General features: G+C 40.1%; 1 protein-coding gene across 1 annotated transcript in view; it reads right to left on the bottom strand.

The window, feature by feature from the left end:
- Positions 1-25,170, bottom strand: part of AGBL1 (AGBL carboxypeptidase 1) — a 262,527-nt gene that overhangs the window by 124,401 nt on the left and 112,956 nt on the right. Inside the window, exons 19-20 of the mRNA XM_068410767.1 lie at positions 7,517-7,646; positions 2,577-2,708 (exon numbers count right to left, since the gene is read on the bottom strand). Of these exons, the coding sequence (XP_068266868.1) occupies positions 2,577-2,708; positions 7,517-7,646 (262 nt within the window). The remainder of the gene's footprint in view (positions 1-2,576; positions 2,709-7,516; positions 7,647-25,170) is intronic.

Below are 25,170 nucleotides of genomic sequence, written 5' to 3' on the forward strand. Positions count from 1 at the left end.
GGAGAAAACTGGAACAAAGCAAGAGATTTTATTTTAAATCCGAGACCACCGTAAGCCTCTTTCTTAAGTCAAGATCTCCAGTGTACTACTAAGAGCTACAGCACTCCCTTTCCTGCAGGCACACTGAACAGAGGAATCTTTAAAATTGACTGCTTGCCTTAGATGAAGCATCCAACATTTCTGGATTGCCTTCAACATGCTACTTGCTGCATGGGGATCACAAAATAGTATGCTTTCATGCAGTGCTTCTAGGTTTTCCTGGATTTGTGTTGAACAGAAATTAAAAAAATGCAGCACAGCCATATCACCCAGATGTTTATAAGCCTCAGCACAACCATGAGATCCAGTTAAACTGTGTGTGAAGGTTCAGATAATTTTCACTTTGCCCTTATCTGAACCAATACACAGTTTGGTTTTTTTTTTTGTAAATATATACTATGAGATACAATAATCAGACCCCTAATCCAGTTTAGCTTTTTAAAACAATTGAAATTATAGGCATACTCAATCTTTTATATTTAATTAAATAAAAACGCTGGCAGGTAACAGTAATGTCTCTGTACGAAGGACTCATTTAGGAGCATTAGCAAATCTGAATTTAATATTCTTTTCATTTTACCAACGTTCACTGGATTTCACACTAATAGTTCTTTCTTCTCTACTTATTCTTCTTATTAATTATCTTTCAATAGTATATTTTAAAAGAGTGGAAACACACCTTTTAAAGGATGCTTTTATGATAATGCAGCAGTGTGACTGTTCCCTTTCTCACGCACAGCTGGATTTAGCATGTACAGAAGCAAAGGAAGCTATTCCCCTCACACACGACCCCGTCCATAAACCTCCAATCCCATTAGGAGAGAACGGAATTATTTTACTGATGTCCCTGCAGAGACTGCTGTCAAAGCAGCCTGGAATGGCTATCAAAAGAACAAATCTTCAAGCTGAGCTTTGCCGTGCCAACGCTGCGCAAATCACCCAAGGCCATCAAATATTAGAAGGTAACAAAGGCTCTTACTCCTGTATATTGCCAAGGGCTACAGCTGAGTCTATGACCTATGAGGCAAAGGCTGTTCCAAAAAACAACATTTTCTTGAGGTATTTTGTTCCTGCTCCTGGGAAGAAAAATCAGTCATGGAGGCCAGGTTAATCCTCAACCACCTACAGAAGTCAGGAGAGAAACACGTGCAAACACTGCAAGGAAGCAGCTGAGACAGCAGTGATTACCTGCTGCAGTTTGCAATTGCACATGTGTGCTCCTGTATACCCAGTTTCCCCAGCCCAAGAAGGAAGAGGGTGACCCACAGGCAGGAACTGCAGCAGGCATCCACTCCCGTTTTGTGCAAAAGAGAGGATTTGAACCGCAAAATCTTTCTTATAGGCCACTGCAGAGTTTTCTTGGACAGCCTTGGAGCCTTTCTTCATTGCAGATTCAAGACAGGCTCCAGATGCTGACAGCAGGATTTGAATTCTGTTTGTGTAACAGCAAACCATCCTCAGCCTTTTCAAGCCTCCCGAGTTCAGACACAGCAAAAGATGTCCTGACTGTAAGTACTCTCCCCTGCTTTCTTTGTGAAACAGAGTGTTTGCCACAGGGACCCCTCATGACCAACGCTGGAGCACTTTCTTCCAGTAAAGTTTCAGTACGCAGCGCACAACGCACTAAGATAAACACAGAAGATGTGTCATCCTTATGGAAGGATAATTAGTATTTGTGCTGAAGTAGAGAAAATTATACAGAGACATAAACTGAAAGAGACTTTTCAACCTCTTTCAGGTTGGAGTGAACCAAGCTAGACCTCTATAATCAGTTTAAGGCCACAATTAATGCTTTGTGAAATTAATATTTTTTAAGACCATAATTAGAGCTTATTTAGATTCTTCTTTTTTTTTTTCCTACAGAAATTTGTCATTTAAGAGGAAAATATCTAAACAGACACCAAAAAAAAAAAGAGACAGGCAGGAAATCCAGAGACCAGTTTGATGAATGAGACATTCACACGAAATAGAAATAAAACAGATTTTAGTATTTGTTCTTTGTAATTCCAGAAAAATTTTGCTAGCTATGACACCAAGCACTTGCTGTGGAGACAACTCCACTATGTTAGATGTTTGGCATCCACTGAATTCTCTGGTATTCTCAGTGGGACTAGGAGCATTTTGTGACAAAGCAATTCAACTGAGTAGGACAGCGGTACACTGTCATTTTCTCAGCTACCATTACATAATTCCTATTTATTTTCTTCTTATGGTGGAGTGAGGGGACGAAAGTGTATGTATATTCAGAAATTATAAAACACACAAAAATACAGCTGTCCTATCAGTCTGCAGCCGAAGATTATAACACAGCATCTTACTAAAGTGAAATAAATAGGGACCCATCTACTGACAACATTCTTGCTCAGATCTGGTGCATGAAGATATTATGTATTATTTGAAACTCTCTAGACCCTTACTGCTCTGGAGTAAGGGAAGGTTGCACCTACCTCTAAAATTTGTGAGCTGGCCTTATCCTAGCAGGCTGGATAGGTGCACAAACACACCAGTAATTGCAGACAGGAAGAAAGTGGACCTACCCTGTAGCCAACATCTTCTGTGATAACTGCTGTGTCAACCATGCAGCCTGCTTCCCACAAGGTCTCCTTGATGCTACAGCCATAAAGAAACACGTTCTTTTTCTGGGAGTGTCCGTGGTAGTCACAGAATACCTAGGGAGAGGGGAGGGTGGGGGAGAAAAAGAAGAGGAAAAATCTTGAACATTGAAAAAGAGAAAGTTTCCTGGTTATTCATAATAAGCACTATAAGACTATAGTGGGAGGTTAATGTTTTTTTCAGGTCTCCTCAGAAGAGCTTAGACTGTGCCATACCCATAACCTGTGTCAAACTTTGTTAGTCAGTTGTATCTTGCTTTATTTATTCAATCTGACATGATCTCAGGGATCCAGAGTCAAGACTGGTGCATTTCCATCTGCAGCAGAAATAAACATGACACCTCTGCAAGAATCCATGGCAACTCAGGAACTTAAGGGTTCATGGTAACTCATGATACAACAACAAAACAATTTGTCAGGCTCTTTCTATTTCTAAACTCCTAAACTCCAGCTTTGTCCTCATGAGATTTGAAATCTGTGCTTTCCCGAGCAACTAATCATCAATTTGGTGCCTTTGAATTCAAAACCTGTGCTACATATTTTTCAGGACAATATAATTGTGCAGCTGTACTGTACAATGTTGTCAGATCTTTGTATGAATTCCCGGAAGCCAAGCACAGAACGTGACCTATCTTCATGGTAAATAATCTCTTTCCACACTGTCTAATCTATCTATCTAATCCATCTCTCTTATGTCAGCTGTCATATAAACTAGGCACAAGGCACATTCCCAGTTTTAGCAGAAGTTTTGATTGCCTTTATAGGCAGATATCGACTCCTATAGAAATGAAAATCACGATTTAATGACCCAAGAGTTAAATATTGACCCAAGTCTTAAAGAATAATCAATCTCAGTGCCCTCCAAGGTGTGAAGTCAATATACACACTGCTGTTACATATATTCTCCATGTCTTTATCAGGAACATTCAGAAATCTGTCAATGAAAAGACAAGAATTTCTAAAGAGCAGTAATTGGTTCATTTTAAACCAGTATTCACCACTGAGTAGAAAGGAGCTTCAAGATTTCATTGAAACAGTTTTCCAGGGCATATGTTGGAACATGGGGTGTAGGAAGGTAGGGAATAATTATGGGTCGATATAAAGAGAGATGGGAGAGAAATATGGGATAAAAAAATACACGTATTCTTACATAACAAGAGGGGAGAAACAGATGGAGTAGATGAGCTTCTTCCACCAACTGTTAGGGCAAGATTTACCCTAGTATGTTTATTTACCAGTTATACAGTAACTAAGTTTAGCTGCAGCAAGTCAAGGAGTTTAATTATCTAAGAATTGCACATGTACATTCTTTCAGCTCCTCTGACAAACAGTAGGTTGACATACTGGAGAGGCTAAGGCACACATGCATAGAGAACCTTCTCACTGCTCCTAATTAGCTGGACAATTACACATCTCATAGCTTATACACTGCTCCTTCTTTTGGTTTCTGACCTGTCAACTTTCCTTCCTGCACCACCACTCACCTCCAGCTCTCTTTGCAGGCCTCTGGGTCTGCACATCCCTATCCCTGCAGCACGCACTTTCCACACCTGAAGAACATTAACAGTGACTTACCCAGCAACAACTGCTCCTGCTTTACTTACACCTTGCCACCCAACAAAGGCAGAAAGAGGAGGACAAACAGGGCAGTCTGAGCTGCTCATTGGTGCAAACCTACAATCAGCGTCATTCCCAAAGGAAAAAAAGCCACTATTGCACCGACCAGAGAGATTCAGCCCCCTCGGGCTGTGTGCAGATTTTGCAGGGCTTATGCAACCCCTTGTACTTTAAGTAACTCGCTCTGAACCACGTGCAATTATCCTGTAATGTCTCCTTCCAAAATGCTGCTTTTATTGGTTCTCTTAATGACAGACATTTTTCCAGCTAGTGTTTCATCTAAGCTATCAGCAATACACAGTCATAGTTTAGGTTAACCACAGGTACTACCTAGAATTTATTCCTATGAATATCAAAGAGGATTTTATAGCTTTCGTCTTATTTCAAGGCAGAGAACCCAGCTCAACTGGGTATCAATTACCTGCCAATTTACAGAATTACCAACATACAAAAGACACAGTATATTATCTGCCTAAAATATTACTTTATGCATCAGAAACCATACAGGGATGATCAGATCGTCAGATAACTGGTCTGCCTGATCAGTAGCAGGTCTATAATTCTGCACCTCAAGAAATCTGCAGATGAGTCCTTAGTGACAGGTCTGGAAGGAGACATGTATTGGCAAATGATTATCAAAGCCAGGTTCTGTAACATGGCTGATGTTTCAGGCCGTGGGATCTTTCACTGATTGTCACCAGCTTCCACAGCAGTAGCGTCAGTGTTACTGGAAATAATTTCACTCTATTTGCAAGTTGCATAGAGCTACATTTTAATTAAGTTTGCTGGATACTGCAGTCACTCCCAATAGTTACACTCAGTTGTTCTTATAATACATTCTTCTGTCTCAATTTCACACTACAGGGTAGCTTATGCCTCACCATTCAGCCAAGGCTAAGCTATATTTTGTAGTTTGAGCACCCAACACAGAATTCTTCCTGGCATATGTCTGGGCAAACAATAAGCAAACTTGGGACCTACCAGTCCTTTTTCTCCAGGCTGTCCTTCCATATGACTGAGACACTAACAGACACAAACCAGTCAAACTCTCAAGGATTGCACTCACTGGGATATGACTCAAGACACACATACAAATTTTTATCTATTTAAAGTTATTTGCTAGCACTGATCCTCCTAGAGGTAAGGACTTCTTTTCAACTCAAAACCAACCCTCCTCATAAGTCACAGAACCAGACACTTTTTAAAATAAAGGAAAAGCAAAATAGAGAATGGAAAGCAAGAAAATCTGTTGGAAAACAGAACGTTTTGAAATTTCCTTTTTTTTTTTTGTGTAAAGTCTCTGTTTTTTGAGACTTTTTTTTTCAAAGTCATTTTCAGGACTTTGAATCTCAGAGTTTTGAGGTAGACCTACCTAGGGTTTTTTCCTCACAATGAGCTACATCCTTACAGGCAGATGCTTGTTTCCAAGCTTGATATAATGGCTTTGGATCTCAGCAAACCCTGCTCAGTGCCTCCTGGTCCCTAGGAAGTTCTTTCCGTCCCCTTAAAGGGCATCCTGCTCTTCTCTGCAGCTCAGACTCTGTACAAGCTGCAGGTTCCCTGTTGTGTGCTGCAACTGCATTGTCAATCATAACTTTTAAACCATAGCAGTTTCTCACCATAAATGCTCAAGGAAGAGAGCAACTTCCCTCTCTCCATCAGACCTGGCTGCTCCCAGACAAAAGGTCTCCAACACTCCCACTTTTCTGCTCTCAGTCAAAAGGAGATCTCACGCAGCAGAGGGCTGCAATGTCACAGTGCATCCAGTCCCTTGTCTTACTAAGGTTCCCAGAGCCAACAAGGGAATTAAAAAAAGCACTTAAAAGTGCAGGCTGTTATCTATAGACATTCCCAACTAAAACGGTTTTGGTTTGAAAGGCTGTTAACTTGAAAGTTCTTTCCTTTTCTCCTTCAAGCAGCTTTTCTTTGCTTTGAAGAAACTGCTTGCGCATCCCCGGGATAAATGAAACTAAATCACTTCACAGAAATCATTTGGCTATCGGTGAACTTGGCTCCATGGGATCTTGAAGGTTAAAAAAAAAAAAAAAAAAAGAAAAGAAGAATCCCACCTCTCTTCTGGAGGAGGGAAAAGACATTTCTGAGCATGTATAAACAAAAATCAATGTACTCTTCAAAGTCAAAAAAAAATCAGTTTACCAAGTCTGACATGCAGCCTGTGAGTAAGGGAGATGATTGGATCAATAGTCTCCCTTCACTCAGCAATGATGAAAACTTGCACTGAGTGCGTGTTCAACTTTATGCACCTGGATATGACAAGGATGGTTGTGTACTAAAAGAGGTCAGATAGCAAATAGCAGGGTACAATGAGACTGATCCCACACTGCTCTGAACCAAAGGAAAAGGTTGATGAGTAAATTCACAACTGTAAGTTGAGTTTCTACAATATTCCTCAGGCTGCAAAGTTGAATTTCAGGGCTGTTGCTTTAGCCAAAAAACACATTCCCACAACAATTCACTTAAAGCAGCTCACAGACATTTTCACCTTGTCTGGGGCTTTTCTCATCAAACCCAGAGGGAATTTTGGGTCTTTGGACATTTCCTGCCTGACTGTAGCTATCAGCAGCCAACCTGCCAGTCTGTGCGTCCACATCCGTTCATTAACATTTGAACCTCCCTGTGGTTTTTCTCCTGAGGCCTCAGAACTATCTTTTCATTCTGCTGGGCAACAAGATTGAGGAGATGGAATGGATACCAGTCCTATTCTAGTTGCAGCTTTCAGATGAGACCCCTCTCTCATGAATTTCTGGTACCCCCCCGCCAAACCCAGCCATTTTCTTCCCATCACCAAAGCAGCATGGAAGTCCAGACATTTTGAGGGCTGCTTCCCGTGTTTTTGTGACTGCGTGGCTTGTTCCAACATGGACTTTTTACACAGTCCATTCAGACTAAATCTTTGTGGAATTTCTCCTATCATTGCCATGAAGATAGCAATAACTTACTCATAATATTTAGATTAGTTGGAGTACTTTGAGGCTATTAAAGAGCCTTAAGGAATTCATTCTCTCATTTATATTCCAGGTGTGCAGAGATTATGAAATTTGGAGTTGTTGGTTATAAGATTCAGTAAGTAATAAATACCCAAGACTTTCAAAACACTTCTGTAAGACGAAAGTGTAACAGCACACGATGTTTTCCAAATCTCTCTGGCTCTAAAACAACACTGTTCACACAACTACAGTAAGCAATTCATATACAGTAACTCACAAAAGATCCTGGAAGAGACTCACCAGAGGAGCCCGGCCAATGCTGCGCAGGTAATAGAGAAGACCTTTGGCATGGTAAATAGTCGGATGGAGCTGGGAACTGGGTGTCAACCACTGTCTGTTCAGATCATCTGCACTCAACGAACACCGGTGGCTGAAATCAGAAAGCAACACATCACAAACTAGCAAAACTAGCTGATTCAAAACATTTTCCAGTTCTGGCAAGCTCTGGCACAAGGACAAGGAATGTCAATTAGAACTCAGATATAAAGCTTTTGAACATTGGGCTGGAATGAACCAACTGTCTGTATTATATTTTAAAGGTTCTTGCAGTATATGAATTTTATCATTTCCTTTCCTTCCAATGTTCACATAGTTGCAGTCCTGAAAATAAATGCAGCTTTTCCTACAAATCAAAAGACTACTTACACAAAAGAAAAAGCCTTCTGAAATGTTCTAGATTCTGTGCTATGAAATTCAACCAGCTTACATAGAGCAGAGGCTTCTCAAAACCTCCACAGCAAACACGTACATCCAACTCCTACTCATTCTAATTGAAGACAGGCACTTGAATCTCTTCAACCAGTCTGAAATACGAATGCACTTAAATGAGATGAGCTGGATATCTCATTTAAGCTTCTCCACTCACAAGAAATGCTGCTATCTAAAGCGCATCAAGAAGATCTTGATGCATGCTACATCATTATGTAGAATAATTACCTAGCTTCACTGCAAAGGCTGAATAAAAAGCTAAAAAAAGATCTCAGATCTGCACTGAAAAAACATTTCCCTTAGTTGGCTTGAACATATTCTGTTACTGACTCAGTGATCAGTGGAAGATTGTGCAGGATACTTGACCATATGAAGCAGTACATCACTGAAGAATTTTGCAAAATCCAACTAATCTCCCTTGTTAGTGACTGTGTAGATCAGAGCCTCCTCACACTCCTCAAAGGATTTGCTATAATTTGGTTCATCATTTTCAAATCACAGTGTACTGATTAAATTCAGGAATCAACCCTCCAGCATATGAGATATTGTGGTAGGTCCTCATCATCTCCATACTATCCAGTTCAGCACTAGAACGCTTTTGGTGGCATTGTAAACTTGGGCTGGCTTGTGCTTCAAAAAAAAAAAAGAAAAAAAATTCCTAAGCATTGGGTGAATTTCCAGCTACAGAGTTGCAATCCACTTTGCTGTTCCAGCCTCTGAGAACAAAATAAAGTACAAATGTATTCCTGGGGATGTGGTCTGTTGTTGTATTGGCAGAGCCTTGCACTGCAGCTAGGGTGTGTTGCATGTAGCATCTTTGGCATTACCAATGCCTTGCAAATGAAGCTTGAAGAAAAAGGGCCATAAAGAAGGAATGCTTTAAAAAGAAAAAGTATAAACAATAGAGAACCAATTAAGAATGGAAGACAAAGAAATAATGAGAGTCACCAAGAATATTTCTTACATTTTTAATGTAGAAAAACAAGGTCTCTGATGCCATCTTGGGGTTTCTGGCAACATCACAAGATCCATTCCAAGTTTACTCTAGTTTCACTGTTATCTGAAGAGAAAAAGTTCCCTTCTTTCCTCATAATCCATAGTTCCCATGTTACTCATTCGGCAAAGCAGAATGCATTAGCAATAACTAGCACACGGGAAGTGGGCAAATGCTGCTGTGATGCCTCTGCCAAAAATTCTATACGAAAACATGACAACTTCTGTTATGTTTCTTAAAGGCTCTTCAGATAAAGTTACCTTTAGGCTCACCTCTCCTGATCTTGAGGACAAGAGCTGCTCAACTGAGATGAGCAGCTGTATTTCTGCCAAGAACTTGTGCGCTTACGTGGTTTCCTTTCAATAGGCACAACTCCACCTAGAGAGTCATTGGGTTGCATTCAGAAACTCATCTTTCCCCAGTGTGACTAGTAAAAAAATAAGATCCAAACCCTTCCTTGACATAAGCGTGTGATGTCTTCCTGCACCACAGTTATATGAGGGAGCACAACTAATTGAAAATAACAAAAGAATTTCCATTCTTAGGGAAAGAAAGATAGCTGGACTTCTGTTCTCATACTTTTTATAAGTCTTGTTATTTCAGACCTACAGAAATACTGTTTCAACATTGTCATGGCTCACAAAAAAAAAAAACAACCTACTTCCTCCACCTTTCCTGTTGGGATTGACACTAGTTTATGTCTACTCAAACCACCCACACATGTCCCTCTGCTAAAATGCCTTGGTACATGCTGGAAGAGTCCAACACACAAAGCCAAACATGGAGGGGAGTAGAAACATGACAACTGAACACTACTCCTAAAAGCATTCAGTAAATAAAAAGATTAATGTCAAACCAACCCCAAGCTCAATTTTTATTTCACTATTTCTTAGACTAAACTAAAAGCCTCTGTAAAAAAAATTTCCTTTTTCCTTCAGAACATATAAAGAAATCCCACAATCTGTTGGAAAAGCATGTAAGAAAAACTCCTAATCAACACTACTAACACCCATTAAAGCCAAGTAGATGGTGTGACAAGGCATCAGTGTTTCCTACTTCAGAATCTGACTATGCTGGGGCCCATGGACTGCAATGCATTACTTATACATGAGCACAGTTTCCACACAGCCTGCCAACATCTCTGTGGTTCACAGCACCCTCACTCTTCAGACAGGTTTCACTTTGTCCATAATACAACTTACCAACCTTGTTGCTCTGATACAAATTCTGACTTTTCATAGGGGTGACCCTATGACAACCCCCCCCTGCAGTTCACAGATGCTGCTGGTTGCTTAGTATTAGTTTTGTAAGTGCAATCCAACTCTAAAACAATAATTTTAAAGCTCTTATTTACTGAGGGAAGGAAGGTAACGTCTCTGCATGTAGGCAAAAGCTGGGAGACAAACTTCAGCTTTGCCTCTTCAACAATTAACATCTCTGCTCATTTAAACAACCTTTAAATATTAGGCTTCAGCCTGGCAGCTTGTATCCACAGCTCTTAAGGAGATGCAGAACATTAATTAAATTATGAGAGGCTGATTTTCCCCATCCTTCTCCCCCGCTCCCATCATACTGTTAAAGTCTGTTTACTTTTGTAAATACAAGCTCCCTGCCAGCCCTGTTCCCCCTTATCCCTTCCTTTCTTCTCTCTCCTTCCTAATAGCGATGACAGATAATGGTTTTGTCCATTATGCTCTGCAACCAAGGATGAAGTTAAAATATTAAGTTGATCTCAAGTGCTGATAGCAAATAAAGGGACTGGGAAGCTGACACTGGTTTTGAATGTTTGGCAGGACTTAATGAAATTCATTGCTCAAATCAAAGGCATTTCTTACAACACAGTTCCAAACCATTACATTTGCTTTAAATGTTTTGTGTGTCTTTTCTCCTTTGCAGCATTAGCAAGACCACCTGCCACCTTGGATGGGACTAGTAGCAGCTCAAAGGAAACTATGAAAACCATTGCCAAAAAGAATTCCCTTAAGATGCACTACCCAGATATATCCAAAACAAACTGCATTTCTCTTATTCACAAGCCTGATGCTTTTGTTATAGTCTACCTTTAAACAGCCAGGACATCCTTTGATGTGTATCAGCCTATGGGGTAGCTATTAGCAGTTGCTGGGGCAGTGCATGGCTACCAAGTGAAGCACAACAAAAGGAGATGAAACAAACACATTTGACTTTCTCCAAACAGACCTTAGTAGTATTTCTGTAGGTATCTGTAGAATGACTCAAGAGAAGCTATGGAGCTGGTGGAAGAAGAGATCCTCTGATCCTTACTAACTAAACTTTTTCAAATGAATGTGGCTAAAAAACACTGACTGTCACAATGATACAGGTCAAGGTGTTCAGCACTCGCTATTGCCCAAGGAAAGAAACACTTGGTCTGTCCTTCGGATCTACTCCCATAATGCCACATAATCCAGTAAGATGAATAAAACCAAAGCATTGAAGCTGTCCAGTTCCCAGAGAAAACATAACTCATGCAACTGGTTCCATGCAGAGTAAATTCATCCTTAGGTGAATTTTTTGGTGAGTGCTAGCTTCAAATATTATCATTATACACCACCAAGAATATTCCTGTTTCTATGCAATCCTCGGCTCTAAAGAGGTATAAATGCAGGTAGTCACGTAGAAGAACTATTCTATGAAAATTAGATCCCTGGCATCTGAAGTTTATACACTACAGACAGAAAGATCAGGTTGAGATTCCCCTTCTGAACCCACAAGAGGTAACTGAACTTCTAACTGAAGCATTAGACTCTTGCTCTGAAGGCAGGAACACCTCACAGGGAGTTAACAGTAAAGAGGTTAAGTAGATAAAGATCAGACTTGTTCTGTTTAAGATAGAATTGTATTTTAAATCTGTTTGCACTTGTAAGACCTTGCTTTTAATCTTGCACCTCAAAGTCTGACATCTAGTTTTACCAAAGATGTGTTTTCTTTGTTGTCTTACTTTTAAGCCTGCTTGGCTTTGAGGGCAAGGTAACCTCAGATACTGCACTAAATTCTGCATGAGCCATGTGCATGGATGGAGAGATGCTACCTGGTCCTAACCTAAGGCTTGATAAGGTCAATGGACCCTTTTAGTTGATTGCAATAAGCCTAGATCAGTGCCCTGCACAGGTACAAAAATGGGAGGGGTGAGGGAAGAGAAAGAGAAAAAGGTAGATACCAAGGAAAAACAAAACAAAAAGGAACAGGAGATGCAGAGTAAAGAGATTGGGGGATAAATATAATGCACCAGATATTAGACAAGGAATAAAACAAGAAATGGAAAGAGAAAAGTCACTTTTTAAAGAAAAGACATTGCTGTGCTTGGAAGATAAAATGATTCAAAGTCTCCTGTCCATTACAGATAAATGGAAAGACAGGGCCCATCATATTGAATGAGCCATGTCAGGACTGATAACAGCAGCACCTGGGGCGCAGGGAACTATAAAATCTAAAGGGATGCATTGTGTTTGATATGTAGAGAGCAGCATCACCATTCGCTGTGCATCTTAAAAGCAGACAGCAGTGCTAGCATAGGATAAGAATATCTGTATAAAATGCAGTAGGCACAAGTAAACATCAGGACGCCGTTGAGCAGTGTGGGGCTGCCTCAACCAGACACAGCATGCCGGACTTTATAAATAACTACTGCCTAGGATGGAAGCAGGAATATTTGGCATTAAGGAGTTTTGGTCTTGCCATTCAGAAAGCTCAGAGCAACCTGGAGAAAAAAAAAGGGTGGAGGGAAGGGAAATTCTTCATTTCTCTGATTTTAAATCTTTTCAGAGAGCAAGACTCAGTGATGTGAGGAAGCAGCAGCACCAGCAAAGCCCTCCCTCGTAATTTAAGGGAAGGTGTCAGAAATATAACCATTATTTTCTGTCTTTGACCCTGGCTTTGTTCAAGCCCATGTGCTGAAACCAGGATGACTATATTCATCATGTGTCCATTCTACAGAGATGCTTATCCAGTGCCACCCAGACACTGCATCATGGTATTGCCCAGTTATGCCAATGATCATTCCAGAAAAATAATATCCCTGGAAAAATATAAATATTGGAGGCTTTATACTGCAAGCAATCCAACAAAACAGTATGCTTATGTGATGTAAAACAGCCTGGATTTAAAATGTTTGGAAAATTTTCAGAAGCTTCAGAATGACAACTAGTCTTCCATCCTCTGAAATTTCTGTGTCTTAGTGGCATAAGGAAAAATACGAGGTGCTGAGGACCTCTTTGTAGAGCTCTTCATTTAATCTACTTCATTTTATAGCAGACACATATACAGGCTTGCACTACAGCACTCTACAGCTGAAATCAAAGATGGGGGACTAGAGGGATGGGTATTTTTCCTACTGTGCTCTGGACTGCACCATTAATTTCATGGTGGAATATCTTTCCCACCATGAAAGTCGGTCACTTAAGCTCCCTCTGGGACATCTCAATTTTGCATCTTGGCAAACCCCAGGATTTCCCTGCAGTGAGGTGATCCCTTCACCTGGTTACTCCAAGGAGCGAAGAAGGTGATACTCTTCCTTTGTTCAGGCTGTAAAGTTATTAGATTTTTCCCTTGTTTACAGTGAAATACAGGTGAATAGCTGCAAGGCAAATACACAGACATTGATGAATGGAACAGTTCTCCCATCGGCATTACTGCAGCTGACAATTCATTTCTGATCATTCACACTTTCCTTCTGACTGCAAGCAACATGAATGCTAAAATGCCTATATAGCACCAGGTTCAAGAGCAGTCTGCCTTCCTACCATAACCAAAGCAGCTGGGAGTTCAGGAGCCACAATCTCTATTCCATCTCTCTTTTTCTTCAAGAGTGCTTTTCATTCCTAAATTATATTTACACTCCCCTCCCCACTTACTTCTGACCTACTCCAATGCTAATTGCCCTCAAGCCTCATTTGCACCACAGCTACTATCACACCTGCTTTCATCGTGAGTAAAGGCCACAGTTTAAAGGCCACAGGTCTCTAAGAGCACCAAGGCAGGCATACACTGTTTAACTAGATGATGAATACCAAGGCCAGAAAGTCAGCTTCTCCTAAGAGATCACCATAAAGTACCAAGCAATGGTGATTTTTCAATTGCACTGTGAACTCGTACTGCCTAGTTTGTTTTACCTCTAGGCCTTTAAGAAGAAATTTTTTTACTACTTTATTCTCTTTTTTTTTATTGCACCTTAAACACACACACAATACCAAACTTATCTCCTGAATGACACTTGTGCTATCTGGATGCCAACCAATTTAAGGACACCATTGAAAGGATCCATCTCATTTCGGACCGTGGCTGCTGTACAACTCTTCCCTCTTGGCACTGACTAATGAATCCATGTTGCATAATGATTGCTCTTGGGCAAATGCTATCCTAAAGTATCAGTCTGCCAGCTTCTTATTGCCTCCCTACATCTGAGCACTGATACTAATTAGCGTAATGAGCCTTCAGTGTTTCACTTGCTCCATCTGACTGATTTTGTCACAACGGACAATCCTTGCTTCCCAAGATAAACGATGCAGTCTGTGCTCTTCCTGTTCTGTGCATGTAACTGTGTCTCTATCCTTGCTCAGCTCCCTCTGTTATGAGGGTTCCTTTTCTCTCTGTGGACACATTTCACTAAGTCACATTTGGTCACAAACCAGTTAGAGACGCAGAATGAGATCTGCTTCACCCCAGGTAATGCTGTCAATGTCATAATCAAATAAGACAAGAAGTTCATATCACCTACTGAAAAGGTGAGTTAACAGCATTGTCACAGACAAGATAACCTCCCTCCCAGTCCCACATCAAAGGATGCCCATCAGCTTCCTATTTCTTCTAGTTGTGACAACAGTAACTATTAAATACCAGGTAATTCATTCACCTGCAGTTGCCCACACTTTGCATTGTCATTTATGAAAAAAATGCAAATAGTAATGCTTTGTCCTATTTTATGATGGAGCAAATAAGGATTAAGGGAGCAAGTAAAAACTGAGTTCTCAGTTTCTTGACATTGTCTATGAGATGGGGTCATCTCAAAGTCTCTTCTCAGGATCTTCAAACACTTCAGACATCCTTGATTAAAAAAAAGCCTTAAAACAGCATTTTTAGTCACTAGTTTTGGATGGAAAAGTCAATTTTCAGCTCAGTAAGTTTCTTATAACAAGTATCTACTTTCCCCAGGAAGTGTTGACTTTTCCTCACCAATCAAACACCTTATTCCCCTCAAAACTGACTTTTCAGTCAAAACTCAAAATTGTACCATCCAAAACATCAGAACTGTTTAAGAGAGATGACTCAGCATACGTTAGAAAACATGCATTTGAGGGTTCTTAGGCACCCATTCCTCGCTGTCAGAAGGTCTCTTTGGCTGGGCCACATGTCCCCTAATGCAACATCAAGACTCCATTACAGCAATTCAGTCAGACGCAGAATTATGATGGGACACGGGAGTTGTAGTTTGGTTGGGAGAGCTAGGAGAACAGGGTGGCCAAACAACTCCCAAATGGTACTATGATAACACTTTCAAATGGAAATACTGTTTTTAAACAGGAAGAGTTGGCTCCAGTTTTGACTATCTATTATTTATAGAAAAGCTTAAGCTTTCCATAGGGGGAAAAACACGTTTTCCCAAACAGCCCCCCTTACATCCTCCTACAATCGATGTCAGCAAATCCTAATTTTGCAGGCAGGGATATATGTAAATGAAGCCACTCATGCAACAAAGCAGTAAATCAGTGAAAAACTGGGAATAGAACTTGAGATCTGATGAAAGCATATCAAATTAATTAAAACTTTACTTTTAAACTAACGTACTTTAGTTTGTTTGAATTCCTGTATTCCGACTTTCGTATTTTAAATGTGGCTTATATCCATATAGCTGAAGAGGATTCTTAACTGACTTAAGCTAATTGCTCACATACGGGTTGCATCGAATTAACTGAGTTGATTTAAAAATCTGTTAGTTAAATCAGTGCAATCTCTGCATATAAATGAGTACTAAGAATTGCAATTTGCAGATGATTGTTCTAAAACTTAAACCAAAATAAATAATGCAGAAAGGCAAAATGTGGCATCATAGATTAACAGCGAGAATCGCAAGCAGAGGGGGGTGCTGAGGCCCACAAAAAAGAAAAAATAAAAAATGTGCAGTGACAACTTCAGATGTCCTTTAGCTTTTCCTAGAATCCTTAGTTAGGTAAGTAGTCCAGGAGGTAGTACTCCTTCTTGGTGTCCTCTACTACTGTGGAACTGAAGAGGTAACTAGACTGGGAGGAAAAACACTCAGAGCAGTTGCTGTGATTCAGAAAGTTCAGATTCCTCCAAATATTTTGCTAATAAACTACAGAATAATTGGACTAATACAACATTACTGCCAGTAAATAGTAAAGAACCCTCGTACTCATTTTTTTAACGAGACAAGCCCTGCACAAGGAACACCCAGTAAATAGTAAAGAACCCTCGTACTCATTTTTTTAACAAGACAAGCCCTGCACAAGGAACACGCTGCAAGACACACTTCCTTCCTGAACATGACAACAGATCATCCTGCCCTAACCCTGTCCAACATCATCTGTAAGGTTTTGTCCTGTTTCTAATGCCCAGGATTCATGGACTAGGCATTGATTTAGGCATCATCCCCCTACCCCAGAAGACAACTCTGCTTGGAAACCTGGAGTCCCTTTCCAGCATGGGGTCTTCACAGCTTTGGATGGGAATCAGACTTGTTTCAGCAAGCTAACACCCTCACAGCAAAGCAGGACAGTGACCTGGCAGTTGGCAACGAACACCTGGTAAAAAAAAAAAAAAAAAAAAAAAAAAGATAAAAGAAAGAGGCCAAGAAGAAGAAAGAGATGAAGGTGAGGAAGATTGAAGTTAATCCTCCCAAGCTGAGGTGCATTATGTCCCCATTCTCCACCACTCCAGCCATCTTCCCCAATAAAAACAAGCTGCAGGAATGTCTCTGCGAGTCACACTCGCATGACAATGAGGTGGTGGTATTCCAAAATAAGATGCTTTTGAGCACATATAATATTTTCAGCCCTGTAGGAGACTGGAAGGTTGTTTTGCCAAACTTGTTCTGTCATTTTCTGAAGAGAAAACAAAAGAAAACAAAAATTTAAAACATAGCTGCTCTAGATTAGGCAGAGCTGGTTGTCCCCCTGTAATGCTGAGTAAGCTCACACATTCATCCTTCAGTATTAATTCCCATTGCTCGACAAAGATGCTGTTTTTCTTCTCTAAAAAAGAACTGGCACAAGGTAGGTTTATTTTGTCACCAAGTTGCTCAGCTCAGCGTAGAAGCACAAAAAGGGACCTCACTGTACACAAGGCTGTGATGTAATTTATAGTGGAATTGGCCACAGGCTGACACACGCGAAGACACACTATACTTCCTCCATTAGTAAATTACAGTTCTGACAAAGCAGCATTAACCAAAAAATACTGAGTGGTAGCTTACAAAATAACACAAAACCAAGTACCTGGCTTGCCAACTCCTTTCCTTTGCAAGGCAGGCACGTTCTAGCTAAGGAAAGCAACTCTAGATTGTGTTAGTTGCTCACACTAGAAGGGTTTCCTCTTTTTTCCCCATCTCCCCCCCACCCTTTTTTCCCAGCCTTGTTGTAAACCCAATATAATTATGAAGATATTACTGCTAATATCTACATCATCACTGGAAATTACCACTATAGTGGGCTATAGTGTTATGGGACTTGACCTCTACTAACCTCATAGGCTACTTTGCAGGCAAATATCATCTCTCTGCAATAAAGTAATATTTCCTCAGAGGTTACTCAGCAATGATACCTATGAATCCAGGCTTGTTACATTTCCCCTTTCTGACATGGGACTGCTAACTCTGCCTGTGAATTCCACTGAGGAGTCAGGAGTTGCTATAAAACACTGTTTGCTTTCTTTGCAATAAATGTTCCCTTCTGTGGAGATGAACAATATTTATGGGTTAGACCTGTTTGCAACACAGCTTCCAAGTCAAAACACAAACAAAAAACCCCACAACACCACACCACCACCACAAAACAAAAACAAACCCCCACAAAACCACCTTATTTTCTTGTTACACATTCCACCTGACTTTGAAGGGATGTGGCTATTTTCCATTTAACCAGACATATATTCCTTCATTCTTTCTTTGCCAGCACATGGTATCTTCCTCATAGATATTCTACCCTGACATTATACTTCTCCCCAGTGTTGTGAATTCTTGGCTAACACTTTGCATGATTCCCTCTTGTATTCAGGGAGACCATTAAGGCTTTGGAAGACTTGAGCAATGAGGTAGAAATACCATCGCTACCAGTAATTGGAGATCGCTTCATGCAATAGCTACTAAGTGATGCATAGCAAATAGTTTGATAAGTCATTCCAGTTCTTAATTAAGAAAAAAAAAAAATCCCCAAACACCACTCATTCCTTTGTGGACCCTCCTGCTCACAAACGTGTGTACTGCCTCCCCTACTACATCCTTTCCGTAAGAGTCTGAGGTAAAGAGAAGAAAGATTGAATTCTTCCAGTGCCCAGGCCAGAGAAACTATGTGCCTTAGGACTGCCACACAGATGATGAATTTGAATTGTCCCTGTATGAAACCTGGCCACATCCAGCCTAAAGACAACATTTTATCGATAAAACATCTGTTCACCAGGATGGGCATGTCAAACAATAATTATTTAATAACAATAAGGGAGGGAGGGAAAGGGGAGAGAGAGACAAAGAGACAACAGTTCTGTATCCCGCAGCTCTCAGCAAAACCAATTCAGTCCTCTGCTAGCATGAAGATAATCCTTCAGTGTATTCTCAGAGATCAGGCAACAGCCACTCCAGCATTGCTAGAAGGGCATTTGGGGGACTGATCTGCCAGTGAGTAGAGCAAACAGTCATGGAGAAGGAAAGCAGTTTGGTGTTATGTCTATGGATGCTCTAAGCTCTCTTCTATTTGTTTACTTTCCCCCATGCACGTACACCACACTATGAGCCTTCAAACCTCAGCTGAATGCTAATTCTGACACTAGAATCTAAAACAAATTGTACTTACATAACTGCTCATCCAAGCACAGTGTCTCTGGGCACTTCACAATAGTAAAGTTAAACGAAGCATTCAATACACACTTATTAAAATAAAGTATCCACCAGAGAAACCTGATGGGCTTGCAAAGCTCTGCAAAGCATTCAGAAAAAAATTAAATATACACATATAACAAGCAGTAACAGATAGAATTACTGTAGAACCAAAAAATTGAACCAAATTCTCCGGGAAGCTCACAAACCCTAGCCAGACTTGGGCAAAGCTTTAAGAGAGTTCATTTAAGTGCTAAATAAAGCTAGCACTGAAAATTCAGGGTGCATAGAGAGATTTAAGATTCCTAAGAGGTGCTCTCAGAATCTCAGGGGAGTTGAAAGACTTGTGATAGATACCATGGCAAACACATTAACTGTAGAAGTCTTGCTGGAAGTTTCTAGCAAAGAAAAACTAGGCCACTAGAATGGAACAAATATATGAAAGTGGTTCATATCTACTTGTGTGAGCAAAAAATCTAAGCTAGTTTTGCATAGCAATTGATATATTTTAATTAAGGACTAGTACGATCAAAAAAATTCCCTCTTGAAACAGATTTATAAAGTGAAGTTACTTGAATACTGAAATAAATGACCTGATTTTTCAAAATATGGAGCTACTCATCACTGCCTATTGAAGTTCAATAGAGTTGCAAGCACTCAGCATCTTCCAAAGTCAGGAAATTCTTAACTAGCTTCCTAAAAAAAAAATGGGATCAGGGCAACTAATTTATGGTCCTTAAGGTTCATTTTTAACTCTGTTCTTAAATTGAATCAGGAAGCTTGAAACATCAGAAGATATCAGCAATATTCCAGAATGGGGAATACAGTGCTTTATTCCAAACATTTGGGGCTTTTTTTTTCCCCTTAGCTCCTCCCCACCACCTCCTCCACACACTTGTTTTTAATGTAATGTAATAGAAGAATAACCTCTTAAAGGAGAAAGAGTTGTGAATATTTTGGGACTGATGAGTGTGAAGACATCGGTGAAGAAAATCGATGATCAACATCCAATCTTAGTAGCAAAGTGTTTAAAAATCTTTCAGATAAGGCGCTTTGTCCTTTTTCAGCGAGTTAAGAATATCAGGTCCTGATCAAAAGTTGAAATATTTCACAGCAAAGTAGATGACAAAGTACCAGGCTGACAGACTCCCTTATTTAGACGTGAAGAAAAGGAGAAAAAAAGAAAGCTCTAATACAACCTTCTCAATCACTTATTGTAAGACATATAGAAAGGTAATGTACAGCCATAGCTCTTCTACTTAGAAGGCCCATGGGTAAAAATTGACACAGTGCCACTGAAAGCAATTTATATCTGCTAGCTGATCTAACTCTGCACACTCAGATATTAACCAAAGAATAGGACCACGTTGTCTATTTTTACAGAAATCAATGACTGAGAGGTACAGTTTTTCTCTGTCTAGATAGCAAACTATTTAACCTCCTCATTGGGAAGGAAGAGTTTGCATATCTATATGAAAGAGATGAACACGTTTTAATTGTTAATACACATTCAGGTGCAACAGGTGAATGACAGCACTGACATATTGCAAAGACCATCATACAGGGCAATACGACATCTGCCTCTAAGGAGAAACTGCTAAGTTCCAACTGAACCAAGAGGTTTTCAGAACTGTTTTCCCACGAGAAGACCAATATTCTGTCACTGCTGAGAAACAACCCTAGACGCAACTTCCAGATGTTTTTTTCGGTGGACACGCACCTATAGTGTCTCTCTCAGTAGAATGACGTGGAAAGAAAGCACAGAGGAATAAAATTTTCTCTATTCCAAAATGGATTTGAAAGAGAAACAGGCATGGTGCTTGCTCAGAATCCTAATAAAAGACAGGGGGCTAACAAGTCTCTAGAATATTTCTTTGATACCCAATAGTATTTTTCCTTTTTGAACTTCTTCAGGACTCCTTGTTCTTTGAGTTATCCTACAGCTCACAGACCCAAGAGAGATTAAAGACTCAGCTGTATAACATTTAGTCAATATAGATAAGCTCACAGAAATATCCCCTACAAAAATCAATGTGCAAATTCAAGTAGGCCATTCTGATCAACGGGAATAAAGGTTGCCCAAGGTTGCCAATTATTTTGACCAAGACTGTGAAAACTCTGAGGTCTAAAGAATGATGTAGAAAAGACCTTAAGATCTAAGTTGTCTTCCTCCTATGTACAGGCAACATAGTTCAGTTGTCACGGGTTTCATTTAGCTAAATTAGTGCTTTCTCAGCCTGATGGTTTTTCTTATCTTTTGCAATATTTATAAGCAAGTGAAGTCACTTGCTGCCTACAGGATAGGAGCTAGTTAAAACTTCAAATCAGTCTTCTACCCTTCTTGACCAGCTTCATTCCAATAACACTGTGTAATTAATAATGATATGTAGTGCTGTAAAATGCTTAATATTTGTATCCTTTGTTAACATATAACAACGTTTACAACCACCCTCCAAAAAAAGTCAGAGAGAAATATATGAGCTTTCTGGAAAATGCTGTAAAGTTTTCGTTCTGATTTTCTAGCCAGCTGGCAAGTTTGATCACCGAAACTTTTCAGTAAGTTAGACAAAAAAGTATACCAAACCAGTCATACTTGTTGCCATTTATGGATGTCCAAAATAAAGATCTACTATTTTTAAATTAATCATCCCCAGCCTCCCTCAGAGTATCGCAAATGTACTTTTAATGTGAAATCTGTTTCAATATGACCATCCTTTTTCAAACACTTAGACATTTCAAATATTATTATGTTATGAATTATATTATCATTAAATTAAGCCCAAAGAGCTTCTTTAAGGTATTACCGCCATCACTGTATAGATGGGTAAAGTAACTACAAAACAGTTTAATGACTTGTCTGAGACCACATGGTAAACATTTGATAAAAGTGGAAAAAAGATGATTCAAAGAGAGCAAAGCATTCATAATCTTGTTGTTGTTGTTTGGTTTTTTTAAGCTGTTCACAGCCAGGAAAGCAATTACTTACTGGTCCTCAAAGGCTGATGCCATGAAGAGTGCTTATCTCTATTTCTGAGCACTGAAAATTACCAGTGGCAGAGAGCAAAAAAGGATTGCAACCAGGAAAAGAAAAAAAAAAAAAAGGAAGAATTAGGTCTATAGAGCTCATTTCTCTTCAGCTCACAAAGCAAATTTGTTGGCCTGAAAAGCACACTCACTGAATTGCAGCATTGAATGTATTTCTCATGGTGTGACTCCACAGCTGCAAAATCCCAGCTGCAATTAGGTAACTGCAGGGCTGGATGTTTTATCATTTTTATACGTGCAGGCACTCCAGCGGTGGCTGTGGCAGGCTGCAGCTGGCCTGCCAGCAGCCCCCAGCTGCTGCGTAGCAGAAAGGCAGTAACCACAATTGTGTGTAAACGTTAGTAAAACACAAATTTTGCAGGTGTTGAAATGGGTTGAAATTGCTTAGCACAGTTTCAGTCCAGCACCTCCCAGCTCAGTCAGGCAAATACAACTTGCTTGGAAGAAATCACAGAACATTGTTTTACAGCATCAGACAGGGAGAGGTGGTTAGGTGACCTCCTAAGCATTAAGTCTTTAAACTGCCAAATAATCATTGAATTTCAAAGTAGAAACATTTTAGAGGAAATATAAAACCCTCATAATTCCAGTTGTGAGCTACTTTCCAATGATTAAAGATTGAGATGGTGCCTTTTCCTAACGTTTATCTGTGAGGAGGATTCTCATGTCTTCTGTAGCATACAATACTGGTTGCTGTCCAAAAGAAATACTGCATCGAATGGTTCACAGATGCTAAGGATGAATTAACAGCATGGTGGTTTACATCCAAACCCACAAACTCATGTCTTCCTCAATATTAAAGTTGCATCCTAGATGCTCCATGTTGGTGAATACTTCTGAATACACCCTCTGAAGGTTACAAGCACAGCTCTCGATCATCTGGTATAAGTCTAAGATAAATCCATCAGAAGACATTGACAAAGTTAAAAGAACTTAGTGCTTAACCGTACATTCGAACCATCGTATATTTGATAGTTATGCTTCACCTGTGGCATCTGGCTATCCCAGCTTTTCCTTCTTTGATCCCTTAGTCAAGCCCATTTGATGTTTAGATGCATTCATACCAGTAACAGACCTGTTCCATGAACTTACAATGAATATCATTTAACCTCCAATTACTTATCTCTCACACTAACTCCCATCAGCTGCAAAGGCTCTGTTGACCAACAAGTTCAGAAGTTGTACAGAAAACCAAACAATATTTTAAACAGCACAGAAATAGCCCACTGTAGAGAAGAACAAGGTATTGAGACTCAAAATGGATCTCATGGGCAACAGTAAACCAACACAGCATATATCCCCACTGCAGTGTTTCCTTTTGAGCTTCCAACGCTGCTTAGGAATTTCACATTTCATTCTTATGTAGAGAAGACCATCTCTCTCCACCACCCCAAGAATTAAGCAAGCCTTAAAAAAAAAAAAGTTAAAAAAAATGGCAAAAGCTGTCACAACATCAAAGACAAAACAAAAAAGCCTACCAACCATCCTCAACATATATGTCTCCTTTCTTTCCGTTTGCTCCAAGTATAAAGCTCCATTAGAAGAATAGCCTGCCCTGCTACAAGCTGTTGTCCAAGTAACGTAAAGACATTAACTAGGCCAAGAGGCCTTTTGTGGATAAAGATGAGAGTATGTGAGGAGTTGCAGGTTCCCTTCCTACCTCTTACAGCTGTCGTTTTACCTGTCTATCAGTAAAGCACCGAGGAAGCGTTCCACTTGGAAAGAGTTTTAATGTTATCACACACTGTTGGCACACATGATACAAGATGTATTGCCTACTGCTCCAACAGTTGGAAAAAGAATGCCAAGCCCCATCATTACGAGCAGACTGTTTATCATTGACACCAAAGAGCTGCTGGAATGGGAGGACTTGGGCCTAGCACTGCCAAAACTGGATGTTTGGCCTGGCAAGGAGAAGATAATAGGATGCCGCAGGGCTGTCCCAACTTATGCTACTGGCACTACCCTTTGGGTAAGGCTCACTATCTTGAATTTGCAGGAACACATCAGGGTTCAGCCCGGCTCTCCCCAGACGGCCTTTCAGTCTATCACAAAGAACAACCTATATGGATACTGAAACGACAGGCAATTTTTTTCCATGCGAGGGCGATCCGCTGATACACAGTTTAAATCTTTTCTTTGCAAGAGGAAGAGTACAAACAGGAATTAACCTAATTTAAAGATTTCTGCTATTGGCCTACAAACAGAATGAGATGAGTCAGTAGTCAGTGACCGATGTGCTGTCACCATTTATTCCAAGATCCCTGTTTACTAATAAATCCTCATGTTATTGCCTTACTCCAGAGAACAACTAATCACCAGGTCTTACTCATCTAACAGGGTCAGTAAGATACATGCACAAAGCCACTCAGCCTCACAGACAGTGACAGCTTTGGGCTTTCACGGTATTCCTTCACAGCTACTTCTGTTCATCCTATGGGGTGCTCCAAATGATTTGTCATGGTCCATAGCAAGTTGCCTAACAGTTTCTCACATAATTCAGTGATGGGTTACATCATTGTTTCAACTGGAGTGCCTCAGGGGGTCTCCCCTTTCTTGCTCTTCCCTTTGCCAACTTCCACTCACATCTACTATCTCAACAGGGATGTTATTTGAAGCAATGACAATGCTTTGGAACAGGTTCCAAGGTAAATTAGTTTGCATCCATCACAAATTCTGCTATAAATTATACTTGTATCTCACAAAAAATCTCCAAGATAGAAAACTTTTAAGGACAGTGGAGGCTCAAAGATCCCCATGTGTATTATTGACATGAACTCTCCCTTAGGCAGAAAAATGAATCTTGCTTCAGCAGCAGTTTAGGAGATGCCACTTGAACAAAGTAACCATAGTAATCAATTCAGTCAAATCGTATTTCTTACAGGTTAGTAAATCCTCCCGAAGCAGAGGAAGTGTCAAGAATAAAGCTTAGGACAAATGGATGAACATATTTGTTATTTCCATATGCGTACAGTAACTTGATAGCCTTGAAGAAAAGAATCACTTCCCTGGGTACCCTGATTCAGTGAACTGAGTTGAAGTTCATTCCAAAACATGTTTCCCATCATTGCAAAGGGACATTTGAGT

Source organism: Nyctibius grandis, chromosome 11, assembly GCF_013368605.1.
Source record: "Nyctibius grandis isolate bNycGra1 chromosome 11, bNycGra1.pri, whole genome shotgun sequence".
Lineage (NCBI taxonomy): Eukaryota > Metazoa > Chordata > Aves > Nyctibiiformes > Nyctibiidae > Nyctibius > Nyctibius grandis.